General features: G+C 36.2%; 1 protein-coding gene across 3 annotated transcripts in view; it reads left to right on the top strand.

The window, feature by feature from the left end:
- The window catches only part of PDS5B (PDS5 cohesin associated factor B), a 189,151-nt gene that overhangs the window by 145,385 nt on the left and 18,910 nt on the right, over positions 1-24,856 (top strand). For all 3 annotated transcript variants that reach the window (XM_027557450.1, XM_027557448.1, XM_027557449.1), the window contains exons 22-26: positions 4,072-4,140; positions 5,774-5,910; positions 13,681-13,804; positions 21,205-21,409; positions 23,707-23,821. In XM_027557450.1, coding sequence (XP_027413251.1) covers positions 4,072-4,140; positions 5,774-5,910; positions 13,681-13,804; positions 21,205-21,409; positions 23,707-23,821 — 650 coding nt within the window. The remainder of the gene's footprint in view (positions 1-4,071; positions 4,141-5,773; positions 5,911-13,680; positions 13,805-21,204; positions 21,410-23,706; positions 23,822-24,856) is intronic.

Raw genomic sequence — 24,856 nt, 5'->3', positions numbered from 1 at the left:
CCCAATTTGGAACCAGTCTGTTCTTCCATGTCCAGTTCTAACTGTTGCTTCCTGACCTGCATACAGGTTTCTCAAGAGGCAGGTCAGGTGGTCTGGTATTCCCATCTCTTTCAGAATTTTCCACAGTTTGTTGTGATCCACACAGTCAAAGACTCTACTCTTTATTGGACTCAGAATTCCATTTTCTTTTTCCTTCTAGCTCTGTGACAGTGATGCAAAACATTGCTCAACCTTTAAACCTCTTTCACTTTCAGAATCAGCCATCATTTATATATCAGAAAAGCAATTTTAGTGCCAGGCTCACATCTCAGTTATTCTCTTTTCAATACCCAAGAATTGTTAGCATCTGGTGATGTTACTCTCCTAACTTTTCTGTTTTTTTCCTGCCCCAGCTAACCACAAAGCACCATTTAACTGTATATTTATCTCAAAACAATGTACCTGTTTAGTTTTGCTTGTTCCTAAGGTTTATGATATATATATATCAATATATGGTATATAGTGACTTGCTGTTATCATTATGGATTTGTTTCTTAGAATAACCCTTGATGTTGAATCTAGCTGTAGTTCATTCATTCATTGCTCTTTATTATATCATTGTGTGAAGTATATCTCATTTTCTTAATGGACACATGGTATATTTCCATTTCTTTCTTGTTTTAAACAGTGCTCCTGTGATTTTTTTTTTTCTTCTTTATAGAACCTTCCGATGCATATGAGTACAAATTTCTCCAGGTTACATTCACAAGAGTGGTATACTTATGACCATCAGTCTATACATTTAATTTTTCAATTTATTGCTGAAGTATTTTTCAGACTAGTTGTAAAACCTTATTTTCCTTTCAGCAGCATATGACATTATTGTCAAATTACTTAATTTTTGTCCGTCTAATTAATATAAAGTAATATCTCTTAATTTGCATTTCCCTGATTACTAAGAATGTTTATGTCTAGTCATCATTCATGTTGCCTCTTTCCTGAAATTCCTCTTGATGTCTTGCCTTTTTTTCTTTCTTGAGTTGTTTATGTTTTTCTCACAGGTAATCTTTACACACATATTTTTTTCAGGTACATGTTAAAGTGTGTTCATAAAATGTATAAAATCCTATTTATGGTGTGTCTTTCTATTCCCTTCATAGTGTCCTTTGAACAAAAGTTATTAATTTTAATGTAACTAAATTTATCATTCTTTTATCTTGTAGTTAGTCCTTTTTATATCTTAAGAAATTATTTCCTATGCCATTGTCATAAAAATAGTCTCTCATACGTTGTTTTAAAAGTTTTAAGGTTTTCTTTTCACACATAAAAATTTTAATCCATCTGGTTTTGATTTTTTTTGCTTTTGTTGTATGCTGTGACTCAAGAACTCCATTTCTTTCTGTTCTCCATTAGGAGAACCAACTTTCCCAGCATAATTTCTAGAGTGTTCTCTCCTTCCAATCATCTGCAGTGCTATCATTCTTATACCGCCTGTATTTTTTCCCACTGCTTAGTTTGCTCATCTACAATGTGTCTTTAATTAAAATTTTGTAGTTTTCTCTGTAAGCAGATTTAAATATTTCTCTTATACAGCTTTGTTAGGTATTTCAGTTTTAAGAATAATTTTGTTGGTGGTGAATTTGTGCAGTTATTTTATAGTTTTTAATCTTATTATCTTGTGCTAAACTCTTTTTCACTTTTCATCATAATTATGAGAAAGGCTCATTTTGATTGTTTCCTTATCCATAAATATTTTATTGCTACATATTTTCTTATATTTCTACATGTATTTTCTGTACTTACTTTTTTTCATCTCAACTTAATCTATCAGTTTTTGAAAGAGGTATATTCAAGTGTTCTTTTGTAATGATGAAGTTTTTAATCTTTTTTTAAAAAATCATTTTTGTTTATTTGACATTATCCTGCTAGTTTTACAGATGTTCATAATTTTGTATCTTATAAGATTAAAGAAAAATATGTCAGTAAACTTTTTATTAAAATATTAGTATCCCATTTAACTCCATACCCCGTTTATATGCTTTTTCATCTTGACTAGTATATTTGTCCATTAGTTTTAGATTTTTTGTGTGTTTGTTTTTAGTTTTATTGCATCTATTTTTTTTTTTAATTTTTGAACCTGTCTGTTTATTGATCTTGTGAAAAGAAAGTGAAAGTGAAGTTGCTCAGTCGTGTCCGACTCTTTGCGACCCCATGGACTGTAGCCTGCCAGGCTCCTCTGTCCATGGGATTTTCCAGGCAATAGTACTGGAGTGGATGGCCATTTCCTTCTCCAGGGGATCTTCCCAACCCAGGGAAGATCTTACGATGTTTTTTATTTTCTATTTGTAATAATTTATGCTGATTGAATTTTCTTGTGAATTAAATATTTATGTGGAAGGCATCTTTGAATAATTCTTTCAAACTGGCTTGTAGTTTGAAAGATTTCTGAAAATATTTTTCTCCCTATTCTTAAATATTAGAATTTTATTTTTCAACTCTCTTGGCTGTGGAAAATTCAGAACATTGTTTTTTGGCATGTGGTCTTGCCACCAAGAAATCTGAAGTTGATCTGGTTCTTGTTTTTTTTGGTAGGTTCCTCTATGGGAGCTTTGGGATTTTGGGGGATGTTCTTGGTTCAGAAATTTCGTCAGTATGTTTCTAATGAGATTCTTTTTTTCATTATTTCCACTTCATGCTTTGAAGGTGCTTCTCTCCTGAAGACTTGGTCCTTAAACTATTTGTAAATAGCTCTGTGTGTCTGGGGAACTTGCCTTCTGTATTGGAACTACCTATCCTGTTGCTAGAAGGTCATCTGAGGTGCTCTTTGACAAATTTCTGTTTCCAACTAGAAATTGCGCATGTCAGGTTGAGGTGAAAATGAGATCTCCTGTGTTCCAAGATTGGGTTCAGCTCTTTGATCACCTTACTTATTCCCTGGCTGCTAGTGTAAATTCACATCTCTTTAATACTTTCAGTTTATCATCTCCATATTACTCTATGATTGTTCTAAAAAGATGACTTTTTGGAGGGTGTTTTCTGTGTTTTTCTGGAGATGTCAATCCTCTAGCTCTGTTTTTTTGTTTGTTTTCTTTTTGCTGTATATTTTCTGTTTTTTGAAATTTTTCTATGGTTTTGGTTTTGTTTTCTGGGCTTCCCTGGTGGCTCAGACGGCAAACAGTACACAATGCATGAGGCCTGGGTTTGATCCCTGGGTCAGGAGGATCCCCTGGAGAAGGGAATGGCTACCCACTCCAGGATACTTGCCTGGAGAATTCCTTGGACAGAGGATCCTGGCCGGCTACAATCTTTGGGGTCACAAAGAGTTGGACATGACTGACTAACACTGACTTTTTTGCTTCCCAGCCCAGCTACCGGGGTAAGAGGGATGGGTGTGGGGTGGGGTGTGTGGGTGTGAGTGTGTGTTGCCTTTAAGTAGGAAGATACTGATGTATGTTTTCTGTTACTTCAGATGCAAGCCTTTATATTTGTTCCCTGCTCAAGACTTTTTGCAGCTACCTTTCCCCTTGTTTATGAACTATAGCTGACCATTGAGCAAAATCAAAGTTAAAGCTGCCAACCCTTTGTGTTGTGGAAAAATCTTTTTACAGTTTATAGTCAGCTCTCTGTATGTGGTTCCTTGGACGTTTGTGATTCAGTCAAACATAGATTGTATATAGTGTATTACTGTAGTATGTATTCACTTAAAATCTACATGTTGGTGGACCTGCACAGTTCAAACTTGTCTTATTCAAGGCTCATCTGTATCCTTTTTGGCTCCATTGATTTTTATCCTATTCCTTGCCGGCTGCCTTAAATAAATGAAACATTAGTCTTAAAGGGGGTTAAGCAAGGAAGTGTACATAAGTTGTTAAAGTCAGTCCTGTCTCATACTTGCAAAGAACCAACTGGAGCTGGAAGCATAAGGTTCATTTTGGTGCTAGTGAAGACAGGTCTTTCAAACTTTTTGCGTAAGTAACAGAAAACATAGTCATATATAATGACTGTTGCTGTAGAAGGTAAAGATTTCATTCATTCTCTATATATTAATTACATATGAGAATTTGTATCTTAAAGTCCTTAATTTTTGTTTAGCTTCCAGGAAAAAAGACAACTAAGCTTTGGGTTCCAGATGAAGAGGTTTCACCTGAAACAATGGTCAAAGTGAGTGACATGCACAGATCTGCTGATTTTAATCTACTTACCCTATTATTATTATATTATAGGTGTTAATAGTTCCTGTTATAAAGATATGGCTATTGAAGTAATTCAAGTTTTTATGTTTATTCTATGACATCCTTTGGGCCATGAGAGTATAGGGTGATACTGAGAAACCTGAGACTTTGGGGAGCTGCACATAATCTAGTTTGGAAAATAAAGAGAGTGAAAACTCCTTCCATGTTACTTTTTCTTAGATATCAATATTTTAATGGCAGAAGACAATGCTGGCTTTAAGTACCTTCTCTTTTCAGTAAAGATGGTCATCCAGGTTTTAAGACTGTTCATCAGGGCTTCCCAGGTGGCACTAGTGGTAAAGAATCAGCCTACCAATGCAAGAGAAAGAATCTGCCTGTCAGTGCTGGAGACGAGGGTTCGATCCCTGGGTCAGGAACATACCCTGGAGGAGGAAATGGCAACCCGTTTCCAGTATTCTTGCCTGGGAAATCCCATGGACAGAGGAGCCTGGCAGGCAACAGCCCATACAGTCACAAAAGAGTTGGACATAACTGAGCATGCACGCACATCTTTTCCATGGGATTTGATAAACATTTTTATTTAAAAAAATTCAACCTGTAATTTCTTGAGTTAGAAGTTGTATATAAAAGATTGCTTATCGCTTCTGTAGGAGTATTACCTCTCTAAAACCGTATGTAGTCTGTAATATAGACCTCAGTCTATATTACAAGGTGTGAAGGCCAAGAACAAATACATTAAATATTGTTTTTCTAATTATACTTTCTTATAAATAATTTTGTTGTATATTTATGTTTCATACTGTGAACTACTTTTTCACATTATTGCAGTTTCAGATTCTGATACTGTTTCTCCAGACCTGTAGAGCAGTCTTCCTTTAGCATCAATGAATGATGCTGGAAACTTTTGAGTTCAAGTGTGAACCAGTTTTCTCTGCATTGGTCTCAAGCAGCAGTTTTGTGTAGTTGGACAACACTGTATTAGAAGGCAGGCTGCCTGCACTTAAGTTCATGGTTATGAAGTGGCCAAGGAAGAGAATCTGAAGAGTGTAAGCCACATACCATAGTCTGAAACCCATTTAGCTCTGAAGCTTCAGATCTATAAAAAGTAAGGTAATATGTAAAAAAGAGAAAATGTGTTGTACCACTTCAGAAAGGGTTGTTCCAAATATTAGAGGCAGTAACAGGTATTAAAGTACTGATATTGATAGTAAGTACTGCATAATTATGAAAAATGCAGTACAAATGTAAGGTGGTATAAACTCTTAGACACAAAAGATGAAATATGGTTTGCATTTGGGAACTTTATGGATTAGGGAAGTTAACATGATTTTACTGTGGATTCTAAAGGGTAGAGTGTTGAGAAACATTTTTTAAAAAGCAGGAAGAACCAGTTTTTAGATAAATCATTCGTCAATTACCAGGAGGTGGAACGTGAGACATTTTTAAAACATTCAGTTATCTTCACACATGCAAATAAAAATAATTTTTTCTTTCCTATTCTTAAAACGCATCTATTAAAAACATTTCTTCATTCTTTCTCAAAGCTAATGTAGAGTTTCTTTGAACAGTAGCAATGTTGTGTCAATTTGTATTTTAAATAGATTCAGGCTATTAAAATGATGGTTCGATGGCTACTTGGAATGAAAAATAATCACAGTAAATCAGGAACTTCTACTTTAAGATTGCTTACAACAATATTGCACAGTGATGGAGACTTGACAGAACAAGGGAAAATTAGGTATGTAAATACAGCTCCAGCATTCTTTGGATTACACAATATGTTAACATCTGATGTAATTTTTGAATGATGGTTTCTTTTTAAACAAAATAATACAGATTTGTAGATATGCATATACTTTTATTGTAATAGGCTTTTGTATAGTGGTTATTTCAAAATGACAGTCCCATGTCTAGTGCAGATTACTGCTGAATGCTTTTAAGTATTTTTAACAGTAGATGTTTACTTTTTTCTAATACCTTATATGAAACTGTTAATGTACCAATCAGTAACTGGTGTTTTACATTCTTGTTAATATTTAAATACAAAAGAACAGACCAAATAGAAAACAGCTTATCTGAATCTGTTTCCAGAAGTATTGTTGTTGTTGTTTAGTTTTGCTAAGTCGTGTTTGACTCTTTGCGACCCCATGGACTCCAGCACACCAGACTCCTCTGTCCTCCGCTGTCTCCTGGAGTTTGCTCAGACTCATGTCCATTGAGTTGGTGATTCTATCTAATCATCTCATCCCCTGCTCCTTTTGATATCAGTCTTTGCCAACATCAGTGTCTTTTGCAATGGAATTGGCTCTCTGGAAGTAAAAATATATGCATACGTGGAAAATACACTTGACACAAAGTATTAAAAATACATATACTTTTTGTTTGTGTTTTGTTTGAAAGATGTATAGTCTAGTGATTGAAAACATGAACTCTGGATTCCAGATTCAAATCCTGGGACCACATCTTAGCAGCTTGGTACCTTTCAGCAAGTTACTGTAACTGCTCTGTACCTCAGTTTCCTCAGCTATAAAACAGAGATGATGATTAATGCCTATCTCATCTAGCTATTATGGTAATCAAAAAAGGTAGTATATTTAATGTATTTAAAACACTGCCCAGCAAATAGTAATTAGATATATTGATGGTAGTGGTTATGTCAGAATTAGCTAAAATTTAGAAGTTTGTCCTCTGTGAAAATACAGGTACCATTTATAACATCTTATTGGTAGTTAAAAATATAAGAGTAACTTCCCCCACCTTTTATATATATATGTGTGTGTGTGTACACATCTAGCTTAAAGTCTTTAGGACCAAATATAAATGGTAATTGTCAGCTGCTTAATACTTTGCCATCTTTGCTTCATTTCTTATATGTTTTGTGCATACGGTACTTTTTGCATAGAATATTAGCATTAACACATTCTTCTCAAACAGATCAAATAAAAAGAAAGTTCTGTAAGGTATTCCACATGTATAACTCATTTATTACCTTTTCAGTAAAATTAGTTGTCTCTACCTTCTACTCTTATAATTTATGTTAGCATCCAAGAGTTACATAATAATTAGAAAAATTTCCTTAGTATTGATACATTTTGTCTCAAATTTACTAATTACATTATTTATGTGCATACTTAGGTCTCATGCCACCTGTTTTTATTCATAGTATTCTTTAACATAATCACATGTGTTCTTGAATTCTGTAAGTGTGTGTGAATTACATTGGATCTGTCTGCATTTTTTAAAAAAATTTAATGAAGTACAGTTGATTTACAATAATGTGTCAATTTCTGCTGTGCATCAAAGCGATTCAGTTAAATACACACACACACACACACACACACACACATGCCTTTTCATATTCTTTTGCGTTGTAGTTTGTCACAGGATGTTGAAAATAGTTCCCTGTGCTATACAGTAGGGCCTTGTTGTTTCTCCATCCTACAGCTGAAAGTTTGCCTCTGCTAATCCCGAACTCCCACTCCTTTTCTCCTCTACACCTCCTCCCCCTTGGCAACCACATGTCTTTTTTCTATTTCTGTGAGTTTGTTTTTGCTTTGTAGATTTGTGATTTGTGTCACATTTTAAATTCCACATATAAGTGATATCATATGGTATTTGTCTTTCTCTTTCTGACTTTGCTTAGTATGGTAATCTCTAGGTCCATTCATGTCGCAAATGGCAGAATTTCATCTTTTTGATGGCTAAGTAATATTCCACTGTATACACGTACCATATCTTCTTTGTCCATTCATCTGTCGGTGGACATTTACACTGTTTCCATGTCTTAGCTATTGCAAATAGTGAACATAGGGGTGCATTTATCTTTTTAAGGTTAGTTTTGTCTTGATGTATGCCCAGGAGTGGAATTGCTGGAACTTTGTTTTTAGTTTTTTGAAGAACCTCCATATTGTTTTCCATAGTGGCTGCACTGATCTACATTCCTACGAACAGTGTAAGAACAGTGTCCTTACACAGTGAAGGAACTTTTCTTCACACCCTCTCCAGCATTTGTTGTTTGTATACTTTTTAATGATGACTATTCTGACTGGTGTGAGGTGGTACATCATTGTAGTTTTGATTTGCATTTCTCTAGTAATCAGCAATATTGAGCATCTTTTCATGTACCTGTTGGCCATCTGTATGTCTCCTTTGGAGAGATGTATATTTAGATTTTTTATTTTTTGATTGGCTTGCTTGTTGTTGAGTTTTATGAGCTGTTTCTGTATTTTGGAAAGAAAGCTGTTATTTGTCACATCATTTGCAGATATTTTCTGCCTATCCCTAGGTTGTCTTTTCATTTTGTTTGTGGTTTCCTTTGCTGCAAAAGCTTGTAAGTTTAATGAGGTCCCATTTGTTTATTTTTGCTTTTATTTCTATTGCCTTGGGAGCCTGACCTGTGAACAATTGTGTGAGTTATGTCAGAATATTTAGGCTTTCTTCTGTGAGTTTTATCGTGTCGTTTTGTTTTTAAGTCTTTAAGGCATTTTGAGTTTATTTTTGTGTATGGTGTGAGAGTGTGTTCTTACTTGATTGACTTACATGCAGTTGTCCATCTTTCCCAGCACCACTTGATGAAGAGATTGTCTTTTCCTCATTGAATATTCTTGCTTCCTTTGTCAAAGATTAATTGTTCACAGGTTTGTGGATTTATTCTGGGCTCTCTGTTCTGTTCTATTGATCCACTTGTCTGTTTTTGTGCCAATAATATACTGTTTTGATTATGGTAGCTTTTTTGTATTGTCTGAAGTCTGGAGGACAATGCCTCCTGCTTTATACTTTTCCTCAGGATTACCTGACAATTCTGAATCTTTTTTGGTTCCGTTTACCTTTTAGGATTATTTGTTTTAATTCTGTGAAAAGTCTCATGGGTAATTTGATAGGTGTAACCTTAAATCTGTAGATTGCTTTGAATAGTATGGCCATTTTAATAACAGTATTAACTCAATTCAAGAGATGGGATGTTTTTCCATTTCTCTGAATCATCTTCAGTTTTATTAATATTTTGTATTTCTCAACATATAAGTCTTTCATTTCCTTGGTCAGATTTATTCCTAAGTATTTTATTTTGGTGGTACAGTTTTAAAAGGGATTGTTTGTTTACACTCACTTTCTGATATTTTACTGTTGCTGTAAAGAGATGCAGCCTGTTTCTGTATATTAATCTCGTCTCCTTCTACCTTGCTGAATTCATTTATCAGTTCTAGTAGTTTCTGTGTGGAGTCTTTAGAGTTTTCTATGTCGTATCATCTGCATATAATAATAATTTTTACCTCTTCTCTACCAATTTGAATACCTTTTATTTCCTACTCTGCTTTAGCTGGGACTTCCAATACTATGTTGAAGTGAAGTGGTGACAGTGGGCATCCTTTTTTTCCAGAGTATACTGGGAAGGCTTTCAAGTTCTTACTGTTGAATATTATATGGGCTGTGGGTTCATCATAAATAGCTTTTATTATGTTGAGCTATGTTCTCTCTGTACTTATTTTCATAAGGGTTTTGTGTCATGAATGAATGTTGACTTTTATCAATTCTGTATCTACTGACATGATCATGTGGTTTTAATCCTTTCTTTTGTTGATGTGGTGTATCACATTAATTGATTTGCATGATTTGAACTGTCTTTGTGACCCTGGGGTGAATCTAGCTTGGTTGTGGTGTATGACCTTTTTTATGTGTTGAATTCAGGTTGCTGATACTTTAAGAACTTTTGTGTTTATTCATCAAAGATATTGACCTGTAATTTGCTTTTTTGATGGTGTCTTTGTCTGGTTTCGGTAACTTCATTGCCAGACTTCAGGGTGATGGTGACTTCATAGAATGTCTCTGGGAGTGTTTTCTTCCTATTCACTCTTTTGGAAGAGTTTAAGAAGTTCTTTTTTGTATGTTTTATAGAATTCCCCAGTGAAGCCATCTGGTCTTGAAGTTTTGTTTGTAGGCAGTGTTTTTGGTTTGGTTTTCTTAATTAGAGATTCTGTATCATTTCTAGTGATTGGTCTGGTTATCTGTTTCTTCTTGCTTTTTAGTGGGCTGTATGTTTCTAAAAAGTCGTCCTTTTCTTCTAGGTTCATAGTATTGTTCATAGTAATTCTCTTTCAGTTTCCTTGTATTTCTGCAGTTTGAGTTGTGATTTCTCCTCTTTCATTTCTTATTTTGTTTATTTGAGTCTTGTCTTCTTGCTGAGCCCGGTCAGAGGTTTGTCAATTTTTGTTTGCCGTGTCAAAGAATCAGCTCTTGGTTTTATTGATTTTTTTTTTTTGGTATTGTTTTTAAATCTCTGTTTTATTTATTTCCTCTCTGATCTTTATTATTTCCTTCCATCTGCTGACTTTAGGTTTGTGATTTGATGGTTTTCTTTTGTATTATTCTTGTATTCTCTTCTTTTTGATTTTTGTTAATCTGTTGTTATGTTTTTGATTTGTGCCTGCCCTAGTTTTCAAATATATTAAACCTGTTCATATACCTACTTGCTTTATATTTAGGTAATCGTACAAACTGAAACACATTCTAGGAAAAGACAAATCTATATTTTTTTACTCTCCTCTCCCACATTTTATAATTTTGTTGTCCTTGTACATCCTCATAGTGACACTTTTGCTGTTCGTTTTGGTAATCACTGGCTTCACAGTAATTTTATTTTTTTGAAGAATTTGTGTACTTATTTCAGTGATTTACTTTCCAATTGTGATTTTCTCTTTCTTATAGATTCTTGCATCTTTTCTACTTAGAAAGGACCTTTCAATATTTCCTTTAAGATAGGTTTAGTATTGTATTCTTTAAGTTACTGTTTTTCTGAGAAATTCTTTATTTCTCCTTCTATTCTATAGGATAGTCTTGCTGGGTACAGTATCTTGGGTTGCAGATTCTTCACTTTTGGACTTTGAATATATCTTGCTACTTCCTTATGGCGTGCAGTGTTTCTGTAGAGAAATGAGCTGATAGCCTTTTGGGGGTTTCCTTGTAGTTAACTTTTCTTCTCTTGCTGCCTTTAAAATCTCTCTTTAACATTTGCCACTTTTATTATAATGTGTCTTGGTATAATCTGTTTGGATTTATCTTGTGAAGGGCACTTTGTGCTTCCTCTATTTGGATATCTGTTTCTTTCTTTAGGCCTGGTAAGTTTTCAGCCATAATTTCTTCAAGGACGTGTTCATTCCCCTTTCTTTTTTTTCTTCCAGAATCCCTATCATACATAGATTTGAATGCTTCATATTATCCCATAGGTCTCTTATATTGCCTTTTTTTAGGGGGTGGTTGTCTGCTGATCTACTTGGGTAATTTCCATTTTTCTGTCTTCCAGAAAAATGGAAATTTTTCATTTTTCCATTTAAATAAATGGAAATTATTCCTTCTGCTGTCCATAGCCTTTAGTTCAGCTTTGGTCTCTTCTAATGAATTCTCTGTTTTTTTCCTTGGCCCCTGCTTATAGTTTCCAATTCCTTTTCACAATAATCTGCATCTGTATCAGTGGCCTTTCTTAATTCCTGTAGTATTTTCATTCATTTTCTCCATTTTGAATTCAGTGTCTGTTAGACTGAAGAAGTCTGTTTCATTGTTCTTTCAAAAGGGGAATTCTCTCTATTAACGGAGAGCGCTTTTTCTGCTTCTTTATTTTACTTTTATTTCTTTTGCTCTGTGAGTCTAGAGCAGTTACCTGCTGTGGTCTTTGAGGGCTGTTTTTCTGTGGGGGTGACCCTGTGTAGCCTGTGTGAGTTTAATATTTTTTGGTGTGAGGGCTGTTTTTTAGTATGGATGCCTGCAGCCTGTTTCTTCCGTGTATGCTGGCCATTATCCCCTTGATAGGAGCGGTGACAGATGTTGTAGTGACCAGAGCCTGCACAAGCTGTCAACCGGGCCTCCTCTTTGGTCTGTGGTTGTCATTGCCCTGTTGGGGCAGGGTCTGCTCCCAAGTTGTTGGGAGTAGAAGCCCCTGATCCATTTCTGATCTGCACTACAAGGGAGGTAGGATTGGAACCCCCTACCAGAAGAGGAGCCACTGAGTATTGTTCCACTGGATCTGTGTACCTGTGAGTATGCTCCGTTGTGTCAGCTTCACCTTTTGTGTGAACTCACAAAGTGCACTGTTGTTGGCACTGCCTTCGCCTCACCTCAAGCGTGGCTATGCTGGCAGTTGGTCTTGGTGTCTCTCAGGAGTTGTTTTCACAAGGTCACCAGTGCAGATACACTGAAGTCAGGTCCCAAGACTGTAGTAGTTGCATACCTGGACCCCTGGACCTGCTGTGGGAGCTATGGAGGCACTGCAGACCTTGACCTGGCCCAGTCCCTGAGTGTACGTGCCCACAAAGCCCACAGCTGCTAAGGCCAGACCCATCCACCTGCAGGAGCTCTCGTTGGGTCTGTGTTCTTAAACTAGTCTTCAAAAACATTGTTGTAATGGACAGAAGAGCTTGGCAAGCTGCATTCCGTGGGGTCACAAAGAGTCAGACACGACTGAGCGCGCGCACACACACACACACACACACAAAGTATTTTAATTAGTTACTTTTTAAATTTACTAAATTCCAACAAGGAAATCAGATTTTCCTTAGCAGTGGTTGAGTGATTTATCTTATAATAACTACTTGAAATATTGCTGTTGATGAACTGAAAATATCTCTGCAACCTGTAACTTCAGAACCTTTAATGTTGTCATACACTCTGTAAATATTTTTACATAATTGTTAGAAAGATAAAGGAAGAGTCTTAAACCAACTAGATCTTTAGATCTTGGAAGATTAAGTTTTTTTTTTTTTGCATCCTGGAAGATTAAGATTTATCTCTTTCACATCCCTCTCATTATGGTGTATTTGTTGTATGTATAGTAAATAATAATGTTTTACTATGGAGCTATATAGGGAGTCCTAATTAAGTAGTTACAACTTCCCTCCTTACAATATTTCAGTGAATCAGTAATTCATCTGATATGTCTCTGTATTAGGAAGGATTATTTAAATATATTTACTAGTCAAGAATTTCCTAATTGCTGAAATATATCCCATCTTACGACAGATTTTCTTCCCTTAAAAAGAGGCTCTTGATGATATTTCAAAATTGAATACTAGCTAAAAATAGTAATTTTTTTAATCTACTGTACCTGCTTTTATGTTAACTTCTTTTGTACTTAACACCATAGTTTTAGTTGAATGATCAGCAAGTTATGATATTTTGTGCGTAATACATAAGTAAACACATATCCCCGAAAAAATCCATAGTGGAAGACTTGAGACCTAATAACTGAACATACAAATAGATTCGTCCTAGGCTTGGCTGAAAGCTTTCTGTATAGAACAAGAGAATTCAATGACTAGCTTAGACTTGTGTTCAAGCAAAGAATTTTGTTCTGTTGGACACCATCTTCCAAACATAATATAGTGGTCAGTATCACTGAATTGTTTTCTGCCTTTTTTTTTTAGGCCAGAGGAATTTTTATAAAATTAGATACACAAAGTAGGAATATTCTTGTGCAGATGTTTAGAAATCTAATTCATATTCTTTCTTGCTTATTTTTCAGTAAACCAGATATGTCACGCCTGAGACTCGCTGCTGGGAGCGCAATTGTGAAGCTGGCCCAGGAGCCCTGTTACCATGAGATTATCACATTAGAACAGTATCAGCTGTGTGCTTTAGCTATCAATGTAAGGAAAATGGTTGGTTGTACAGAACATGATTCTTTGTGTTCTTTGACTTTTAGTACTTGTGGTACTTCAGTATTTAAAACATCTGTTTATTATGATTTTAGTTTTGGTACTATTATTCAGATACTTGACTAGTCAATATGAGAAATGAGATTTTTGCGAAGCCCGTAATTTTCTGGTTTACTATTCCCTCTTTAATTTTGGAGATAACCTTATTTTGCCATAAAATGAGAATTGTTTAAAAAATAACATATTAAATTTCTTAGAAAACAACGTATGTAATTAATTTTTCAAATTGGTAGTACTTGCAGTCTATCGATTTATTGGACTCTTGGTCTGATATTTCTTAGGGTGTTAGTGGTATTGGTTGTTAAGTAGAAATTTTTTTAAAAAATAAGGGCAAGTATGGATGTTAAGAAAGATGGACTTTGCTTGAAACTTGCTGTGTGTAGTCAGTATGTGCAGATCATCAGTTAAATGTCCATTCTGTCCAGAGAACATCCATGCTTGTTAAATTCTAGAGACTTTGTTTTCTAGGATACTGTATATGTTACTGTCTCAGTCATCAAATTCCCAATGCGAAAGTTCAGATTACCTAAGTTTAAAGGTTGTTTTAGAATTCTGTTGACTGTGAAACATGTATTCATTGTAAAACGTTAATTATTAGCACATTCTCACAATTTACAAATATGGGATTACCCTATTGTAAACAAAGCTTTTTCCTAATTTTGTTGTTCCTTTCAACCACAGGCTTGTCTCTGCTGTCTTATCCTCTCACTCTAACCTGCTCACGTTTTAGCATTTGCTTTCACTGTTTTCCAAAAATGATCTAATTAAGTCCCCCAGTCCAATGGTCTTAATCTTTATTATACATGTCCTTTTGGCATCATTTGACACAACTCATTGCACCTTTATTTTTGAAATATTTTTTTTTGGCTTTTGTCTCCTGATTTTTGTCATACTTCACGACTACATTTTTTGGCCCTTCTCAAGTTTCTGGACCCACTTCCAATGCCAAACAGAAATTTCAAACTTTTATTTCCTGAGAACGTAAGACTGAATCTCTCCCAAATCTATTCTTTCCTGACACACAGAGAACCTCAGTAAACATTAAGTAAAGGTGAATGGCATTTCTTAGACCTAAAAGCATGATTTATATTTGACTATTTGCTTGTGTTTGCACCTTGTCACAAAAGTACAGATAATTCTGTCCTTTGATATCTAGATAATTCTGTCCTTTGATATCTATTACATCTTTTTTATTCATACCTTCTTAACCTTAACCATTCTGATTGCTGTACCCATCGTTAGCTGTCATCTGTGCCATTGGGAGACTTTTCTATGGTGGGTTAAATTTCCCTATCAACTTCTGGTCATGTTATTCCCCTGGTCAGAAATATTTATGGGCTTGTACTCATAAGAAAGAAAAATTGCATATATTTTACCTAGAAGGCCATTCAAGCCCTTCTAATATTTGGACCTGCATATGGACTGGAAGGAACACAAGCTGGAATCAAGATTGCCGGGAGAAATATCAATAACCTCAGATATGCAGATGACACCACCCTTATGGCAGAAAGTAAAGAGGAACTCAAAAGCCTCTTGATGAAAGTGAAAGAGGAGAGTGAAAAAGTTGGCTTAAAGCTCAACATTCAGAAAACGAAGATCATGGCATCCAGTCCCATCACTTCATGGGAAATAGATGGGGAAACAGCAGAAACAGTGTCAGACTTTATTTTGGGGGGCTCCAAAATCACTGCAGATGGTGACTGCAGCCATGAAATTAAAAGATGCTTACTCCTTGGAAGGAAAGTTATGGCCAGCCTAGATAGCATATTCAAAAGCAGAGACATTACTTTGCCAACAAAGGTTCGTCTGGTCAAGGCTTTGTTTTTTCCAGTGGTCATGTATGGATGTGAGAGTTGGACTGTGAAGAAGGCTGAGCGCAGAACAATTGATCCTTTTGAACTGTGGTGTTGGAGAAGACTCTTGAGAGTCCCTTGGACTGCAAGGAGATCCAGCTAGTCCATTCTGAAGGAGATCAGCCCTGGGATTTCTTTGGAAGGAATGATGCTAAAGCTGAAACTCCAATACTTTGGCCACCTCATGCGAAGAGTTGACTCATTGGAAAAGACTCTGATGCTAGGAGGGATTGGGGGCAAGAGGAGAAGGGGACGGCAGAGGATGAGATGGCTGGATGGCATCACTGACTCGATGGACGTGAGTCTGAGTGAACTCGGGGAGTTGGTGATGGACAGGGAGGCCTGGCGTGCTGCGATTCATGGGGTCGCAAAGAGTTGGACACGACTAAGCGACTGATCTGATCTGATCTGATACATTTTAAAATTCTGTTTAGCACACCACCCTTTACCTATGTTTATTTCAGTGAAGCCAAACATTTTTTTTCTTTTATGTACCTGTAGTTTGCCTCCCTCTAATTTTATTTTCACCGTCTTCATTTCTGCATACCCAAATCCAACCCTTTCTGCAAATCAAGGCTCAGACACAATCTTCTCCACGAAACTAGCTCTAATTCATACAATAGATGTCCTTTGGATCCCCTACAGATTTTATCTACAGTCCCGATACATACTTACTTGCCTTGTCTTAGTTACATGCCTATGGTTTATTTGTGTTTACTTGAGTTCAGCTCTTTAAAGGCAATGTTGTATCTCAGTGGCCTTTGTCATGCATTTGAATAGAAAGTAAATCTGGAAGAATAAAAATTCAATAATACCAATCTTGAAAGCAAAAGTGGCCCAGTTGTGTCCAACACTTTGCAACCCCATGGATTATACAGCCCATGGAATTGTCCGGGCCAGAATACTGGCGTGGGTAGCCTTTCCTTTCTCCAGGGGATCTTCCCAACCCAGGGATCGAACCCAGGTTTCCTTCATTGCAGGCAGGCAGATTCTTGACCAGCTGAGCCACCGGGGAAGCCCTTGAAAGTCAATCAGTCATGTCTGACTCTTTGCGACCCCATGGACTATACAGTTTTACAATTCTCCAGGCCAGTCTAGGTATTTTAGAATTTGAATGCACTTCATGAAAATTTACTGTGTACTTCTATGTGCTATGCATTGTTCTAGGTTCTTCAGATACAAAGGTGAGTCATGGCTATAGCCCTTAAGAAGATAAGCTCTTAGGAGAACAGAAAATATAAGTGCTGTTAATACAATGTAATACACACAATAATTGAACTATTTACAAGATACTACAAATAACTGAGAATAATTTACACTTAAAACGTATACTTTGCTGTACAGCAGAAATTAACACAAAAGTTTATTTAATATGCAGACTAAAATGAATTTCTTAGTAGGGAGTAAAAGCTTTGATTGGAACTTTATCTCAGAAAAGTATTTGGTAGTAGTAGATCCCTTGTGGCTCAGCTGGTAAAGAATCTGTCTGCAGTACGGGAGATCTGGGTTCAATCCCTGGGTTGGGAAGATCCCCTGGAGAAGAGAAAGGCTACCCATATTCTGGCCTGGAGAATTCCCTGGATTGTATAGTCCATGGGGTCGCAAAGAGCTGGACACGACTGAGTTGACTTTCACTTTCACTTTCCTTATATTGAACCAATTACTGGTTATAACCATAAACATGAAAGTATAAAGTGTCTGCTTTTTTGAGAGTGTATTTTTCCTGATAAAAATTGTGTCACTCTATCCTCTGCTTCACATGTTTTTATAACCTAGTCAAAGTGTAAATCTTTACTTCATATTTTTAATAGCCTTGTTGTTCAGTTGCTCAGTTATGTCTGACTCTGTGACCCCATGGACTGCAGCACACCAGGCTTCCCTGTCCTTCACCGTCTCTTGGAGCTTACCCAAACTCATGTCCATTGAGTCAGTGATGCCATCCAGTCATCTTGTCCTCTGTCATCCACTTTTCCTCCTGTCTTCAATCTTTCCCAGAATCAGGGTCTTTTCTAATGAGTTGGCTCTTTGTATCAGTGGCCAAAGTATTGGAGTTTCAGCTTCAGTATCAGTCCTTCCATTGGATATTCAGGGTTGATTTCCTTTAGATTGACTGGTTTAATAACCTAGTTGAAAGGATAAATATGTTCTTTACTTCATATTATTTTTTATAAACTAGTGAAAAGGGTAAATCTTTGCAAAAATAAGAGCAAACATTGGAAGACTTCCTCATTTCCCAGGAGCACATCTTTTAAATCTTTATTTAGGTGATTCTCTTTCGCTGTACCCATTGGATCATCATTCTTGTCAATTTTCTCATATTTTGTTGTTAAATGTCAATTGCCTTGCATATGATTGGACAGTTTTTTTCTAACATTATCTTAATGACCTTTTGAAACTCTCCTACCTTTGCTGTGATTCACAGTTGACATTGTAATTAATTTGCATTGTACTATTAGATCGTCAGTGATTACTGAAGAATGACAAAAACATGGCTTTGGAAATGTATCTAAGTAGTGTGGAGGGATATTTGAGTGCTCTTCAGTGTTTTGTTGTTGTTTGCTTGCTTGCTTTATTGAGGTATATTTAATTTACAGTATTGTGTTAGTTTTAGGTATGACTAGTGTAGTGATGCCGGTTGCTTCTGCGGTTATATTCCACTATAGCTTATTATATTAGATAATAGTATTGAGTGAAAGTGAGAGTTGCTCAGTCATGTCTGTCTCTCTGCAACCCCATAGACAATAGCTCCCCAGACTCCTGTCCATGGCATTCTCCAGGCAAGAATACTGGCATGGGTAACCATTCTCTTCTCCAGTATAATATTGACTAGTTTGTATCTATAATATATTCTTACAAGTAGCTTGTTCATTTGTGAATATATTTGTGATATATTGACTTTTAATTATATTGTTTGTTTGTAATTGGATATTTTCATAATGAATAATTGGATACTGAAAATTACTCTCCTTATAGGAGTAATAATGAGGAAGGGGTAATATAAGTTTAATTTTGTTTTGTGGAGTATAAGGATAGATAACAGATAGTAGTTCTGTCTATTGATTACTATTTTTTTTAATTGAAGTATAGTTGATTTATAGTGTGTTAATTTCTGCTATATAGCCAAATAATTCAGTAGTGCACACACACACACACATTCTTTTTATATTCTTTTCCGTTATGGTTTATCACAGAATACTGAATCTAGTTCCCTGTGCTATCGAGTAGAACCTTGTTATCCATTCTGTGTATAATGCTTTGCATCTGCTAACCCAAAACTACCATTTCCTCCCTCCCCCTCTCCACCTTCCCCCTTGGCAACCAGCCATAAGTCTGTTCTGTGTGTCTGTTCTGTTTTGTAGGTAGGTTCATTTGTGTCTTATTTTAGATTCCACATGTAAGTGATAGTATCTTTCTGACCTACCTACTTCACTTGGTATGGCAATCCACAGGTCCATTCCTGCTGCTGCAAAGTGGCAGTATTTGATTAATTTTACGGCTGAGTTGTATTGTCATTCGTCTGTGGATGGGCCTTTCCGGTGTCTCCAGGTCTTGGCTGTCGTAACCAGCACTACCGTAAGCGTGGTGATGCAGGTCTCTTTCTGAACTATGGTTTTGCTGATTATGTGCCTGGGAGTGGGATTACTGGATTGTATGGTGACTCTACTTTCAGTTTTTTGAGGAACCTCCATACTATTCTCCATAGAAGCTGCACTTGACTACTTTTTTAAAAAGTGGGTGTTTGGTATTGTAGTAAACTGAGGTTTAAAGTAAATGAAAGAAGATGCACAAAATAAGGATTTAAAGATAAGGGCAAGATGTTGCAACCTGGGTTTTGAAGAAAAGCAAAATTAGCATTCTAGATAGAAAAAATAAACATACAGTTGCAATAATATGAAACACACCACACATTATGTTCATTGATGGAGTGTAATAATGAAAGTCTTTGTATATCTCATATATGGTTCAAAAGTCATATTGAGCTTTTCCCTATAGTTTAGAAAAAATTCTCATAATGTGTAGCAGACACTGTGTTAGGTTTTGAGGCACAAAGAGGAATAAAATCTCAGTGCTTGGCTTCAAGAAATAGCACTGCATAAGACAGATAAACCAGTCCTTTTCATACTGTGTACTAAATGCTAGCTCAACATTGAGAAAACAAAGATCATGGCATCCGGTCCCATCACTTCATGGGAAATAGATGGGGAAACAGTGGAAACAGTGTCAGACTTTATTTTTTTGGGCTCCCAAATCACTGCAAATGGTGACTGCAGCCATGAAATTAAAAGACGCTTACTCCTTGGAAGGAAGGTTATGACCAACCTAGATAGCATATTCAAAAGCAGAAACATTACTTTGCCAACAAAGGTCCGTCTAGTCAAGGCTATGGTTTTCCTGTGGTCATGTATGGATGTGAGAGTTGGACTGTGAAGAAGGCAGAGCGCCAAAGAATTGATGCTTTTGAACTGTGGTGTTGGAGAAGACTCTTGAGAGTCCCTTGGACTGCAAGGAGATCCAACCAGTCCATTCTGAAGGAGATCAGCCCTGGGATTTCTTTGGAGGGAATGATGCTAAAGCTGAGACTCCAGTACTTTGGCCACCTCATGCGAAGAGTTGACTCATTGGAAAAGACTCTGATGCTGGGAGGGGTTGGGGGCAGGAGGAGAAGGGGATGGCAGAGGATGAGATGGCTGGATGGCATCACTGACTTGATGGACGTGAGTCTGAGTGAACTCCGGGAGTTGGTGATGGACAGGGAGGCCTGGCGTGCTGTGATTCATGGGGTTGCAAAGAGTCGGACACGACTAAGCGACTGAACTGAACTGAAATCCTAGGCTGGAGATATGCACAGAGTACTAGCAGAGCAAAGTACTAGATATGCACAGAGGGTTCAGGATAAAGATTTACACAGTGATTTCTAGAAGATATGGGAGCTGTCCTTGAAGATGAGGACGGGTTAGCTTCTAGAGTGGAGGTGGGTGGTTTAGGAGAGCGAGTGGTGTGAGAAAAGCAGGCACAGTGATGAGCAGTTAACTAAGAGGAATGTGATGTTGCTGAAATGGATTAGTAACTCCTGCCTTCGGAGTTGTGCATTTTAATCTGAACAGTTTTTTTAAATGATAGAACTAAATATATGAATTGGACAGAGTTTTATCTTAGTAAATGAAAAAGGTAAATAAAAGATAGTGTTCAGACTTGTTTTTACATATCTCATTTAAGTTAAGGTGGATTAATGTATACTAGTTTTTATCTATTCAGTGTGTTCTCACACAGGTAGCTGGTAGTCATTTTAAGGTCCAAGTTATCACTCTGGCCTCCATATTAACTTGTCACATCTTAGTCCTGTGAACTGGAGCACTGGTTGTGGGTACACGTGCTATGTTTATTCTTCTGATTACCTGATATAGTGGATTTCCTATCCAAAATTGTTACTTCCTCTGATACCATGTAGGTAACATGTGGAATAATTATGTCTTCCAGGATGAATGCTATCAAGTAAGACAAGTGTTTGCTCAGAAACTTCACAAAGGCCTTTCTCGATTACGGCTTCCACTTGAGTATATGGCAATTTGTGCACTTTGTGCAAAAGACCCTGTAAAAGAAAGAAGAGCTCATGCCAGGCAGTGTCTGGTAAAAAATATCAATGTGAGACGCGAGTATCTGAAACAGCATGCAGCTGTTAGCGGTAAGCTTGTGTGAAAATGAAGAGTATACTTTCCCATCTTGCCAGTTTCAGTTTTGTGGAGCACAAAATGACGTTACTGTTGTTTATTATATTCTAATCAGCCCTCATTAAGTAAGTTGTTATTACTGTTTTTCAGCAGCAACTTTTCCTCGTAAAAGGTCATTTTAAAATATAAATGCATGGGTATTTAAATATCAACCCATAGTTTTTTATGCAACTGACTAAAAGGCCAAGGGCAAAAAGCAGGAGCTTTGGAGGTAAATGAAGCAGTAAGGGGTACATTTATGAAGATTGTCTAAGTACTCTTGTAGTTTAAAAAAGTCCAGGTCTTTAAACTTTATTGGTTGTCCTCACCTGTAGCTGACATTAATATCAGGGTCCTGTGTGCCTTTTTAAAATTTGTTTACCTCACTCCGTCCACACTTATTAGTTTTTGTGTCCCTGACTTCTGTGACTTGATCAACAGCATTAAAAGCCATCCAGTTACGCAAGTCAGAAGTCAGAGGCATTCTTCATGCCTCCTTTTTTCCTTTCATTGGTCACTAAATCCTCTTAATTCTTCTTTTGGGTGTCTTCACTGTTTCTCCCCAACTCCCCTATCCTGCTGTATTTCACTTGAATTATCATATCTACTCCTGACTAACTCCGTGTTGTAAATGTTCCCCTGCCTCCAGCCGAGCCACACCACTGTCAAAATTATCTTCCTAAAACAGATCTGCTCACGTCATTTTCTTGCTTGAAACCTTGATTGGCTCCTTTCTGCTCAGAGGATCAAGTAGAAGCTCATTAGCATGACACTTTGTAGTGAACTCTCAGCCTGAGTTTTAAACTTTCTCTCTAGCTACTCCAGAATGTAAATTCTTTGCTCCTTGTACTCTGGATTATTTGAAATTTGTCTAGCCAGCTTTTTTCTCTGTTGTCAACTCTGGAAATTTTGCCTCCCCCTTCTGGCCAAACAAATAAACAAAACCAAGGAGAGAAGTTTGCCCCTTTTGAATCCTTTAAAATACAGTTTTGAGACCCTCTTTCTTTCTCTTCCTACTTCGCCTTGAGAGTTCTGGAGTTAAATCTCACCTCTGCCACCTCTGCCATTTACCGGTTGTATTTGGGTGGGTTGTTTATGCAGTCTGAGCCCTAGTTTCCTTTTTGTAAGATTGGTATAGTTTTACTTGTATCTTATGGTGGTTATGATTAAAAAGTTGTATATATAAAGCACCTGGCATAATGCATGGTTCAAAAAAGTACTCAGAAGTCATTAGCTGTTCTTATTTTAGGGTACTGTCCATGGTGAAGTGGGGCTTCTGTCCTGGTCCTGTCTGTGCTCAGTGTGAGGTCTTTGTCTAGTCTTTTTTTATGTGTGTGTGTCTAGTCTTACGCATCTTTATATTTAAAATAGTAAGCCCTACTAAAATAGTAGGTCTGGAAAAGAGTAAGCACTCAGTACATGTTAGATAGACTTTAATTCAGATTTCACTGAATTTTGAACCTTGTTATTTTTTTCTTCTGGACCTACCTTGAAATGAATATTACACACAAGCTTATTCTCTTTGAGTTCAGTGATAGGAATAAAGAAAATTTGGTGCCTTGTTGACACATACATTATTTTACTCTAGACTGAACATCTGATTTAAAATTGCAAGAGTAGGAAATATAAAAAGAATTGCTCAGAGTATGAATCTTGGTCTTTCGAGTAACCTTTATTAAAACTAGTTAGGATTTCCATTTCTATGTGTAATGGCCCCTACTGATCCTCAGTCAAAAAATCAAAACATTTGAATTTAAACTGAAAAGATACTTAATTGTTATGTAAAATGCCCTAGAAACAATGTCTGTTCCTTTCTGTCAGTTTTTATGTTGCAAATTGTATTAAATAGTATCAACGTTTACTTCCTATTTTTGTGCCATACTGACTGAAAGATTTACTAGTTGTTTACCTTTTGCACAGCAACTTACAAGGGAGTATTGAACATAGAGTTACTAATAAGAAAAATAGATTTTATGTTCCTTAGTCTTGAGTATAGTTTGGGTCACTTTTTCCTCATATCTGTTGAAAATTGAAATATGTATCTTTGTAGGCTCGGCACAGGGTGCACTTAGTAGGCATATCAGTATTGGCCATGACGGATAACTGGATAAACTCTATGATGTACCTCAGCACTGGACCTTTCAGTGTATTTTTCTTCCAGTGATATTGTGGTATATTATTGGGATACAAGAAATAGAGTATCAGAGAGAGAAAGAGAACGAGTAAGATTTGGTTTTCTAACCTAGATGTTTTTGTTTTATTTCTTTTTCAGAAAAATTATTGTCTCTTCTACCTGAATATGTTGTTCCATATACAATTCACCTTTTGGCGCATGATCCGGATTATGTCAAAGTACAAGATATTGAACAACTTAAAGACGTTAAAGAGTAAAGACTTTTTCCATCCCATTTTCATATTTTCTGAAGTTGTTTCCTGTTAATAATGGAATCTCAGTTATAATTAGTGTATTAAATTTATTTCATTTTTTAGGAGTTTAAGGTTCTTTACCTTATTTGTTCTCTTTTTCTTTTTTCCTACCATTTCTTCATATTTCATTTCTTATATAATTCCCAAAACAACTTAGCATAATTACTGTATTACTGTCCTGTTTCTCTACCAGTCTGGCATTTCTTTTCTATTGAAGTTATCCATTAAAAAGTTTGTTTGTAATTCTTATCTTTTCCTACTTTCTTCTGAAGCACTGTATAGATTTTTATGTGGAGTGAATTAATACTCTTATTCACATGGTAAGCATATTTCCTTTGCAGTTCCTGTCTTTCTCTACAAGGAAGAAAGATGGTCTACTTTAATAATGGGCCAAGTTGATAACCAGGGAACTGTTCCCATACTTTACTGTTGATTAGGTTTATGACAGTTGTAGTTCTTTGAAAGATTCTTGTTTAGATGCCAGAAGAATATACCTGCCAGGGTGTGGGATGGGGGAATATAATGATATTTAGAGAAGTCTTTGTAAGACTTCCTTAAATAGAGATGAGATCCTATTTCTGTTATAGTAAAGGGTGACCTCTGTGGTTTTGAAAAATTAATTTCTTATGCTTTTAGCTTCTTTATTAAAGAAAAAATAACTCTTGGTTTCTTGATTCATAGAAATAGTTTATAGTTAAGTATTTGTGGTGCTTCAAGAGAATAAAATTAAATTACTGGTAATTTTCTCATGACAAGAGAAAGGCTTTTGCCCTCTTTTTGCCACAGTTTCTAGTTTTAAAGAATAAGCAATTAGTTTTCCCAAAATGAATTCTGTGTTAGTATGATTATACTAAGGAAAACTTTTAGCCATTCCTCTTTCTCAGAACACATTGGTTTGGGTTGTTTTTTTTTAATGATAAAATATTCCTTGAAACTTACTAAATAAATATTTGGGGCTGTATTTATAAATGGTCTAGTACAGCCCTGAGTGATCT

This window comes from Bos indicus x Bos taurus, chromosome 12 (assembly GCF_003369695.1).
Source record: "Bos indicus x Bos taurus breed Angus x Brahman F1 hybrid chromosome 12, Bos_hybrid_MaternalHap_v2.0, whole genome shotgun sequence".
In the NCBI taxonomy this organism is placed as follows: domain Eukaryota; kingdom Metazoa; phylum Chordata; class Mammalia; order Artiodactyla; family Bovidae; genus Bos; species Bos indicus x Bos taurus.
The sequence above is the reverse complement of the archived record's forward strand: the minus strand, read 5'-3'. Positions and strand labels throughout refer to the sequence as shown.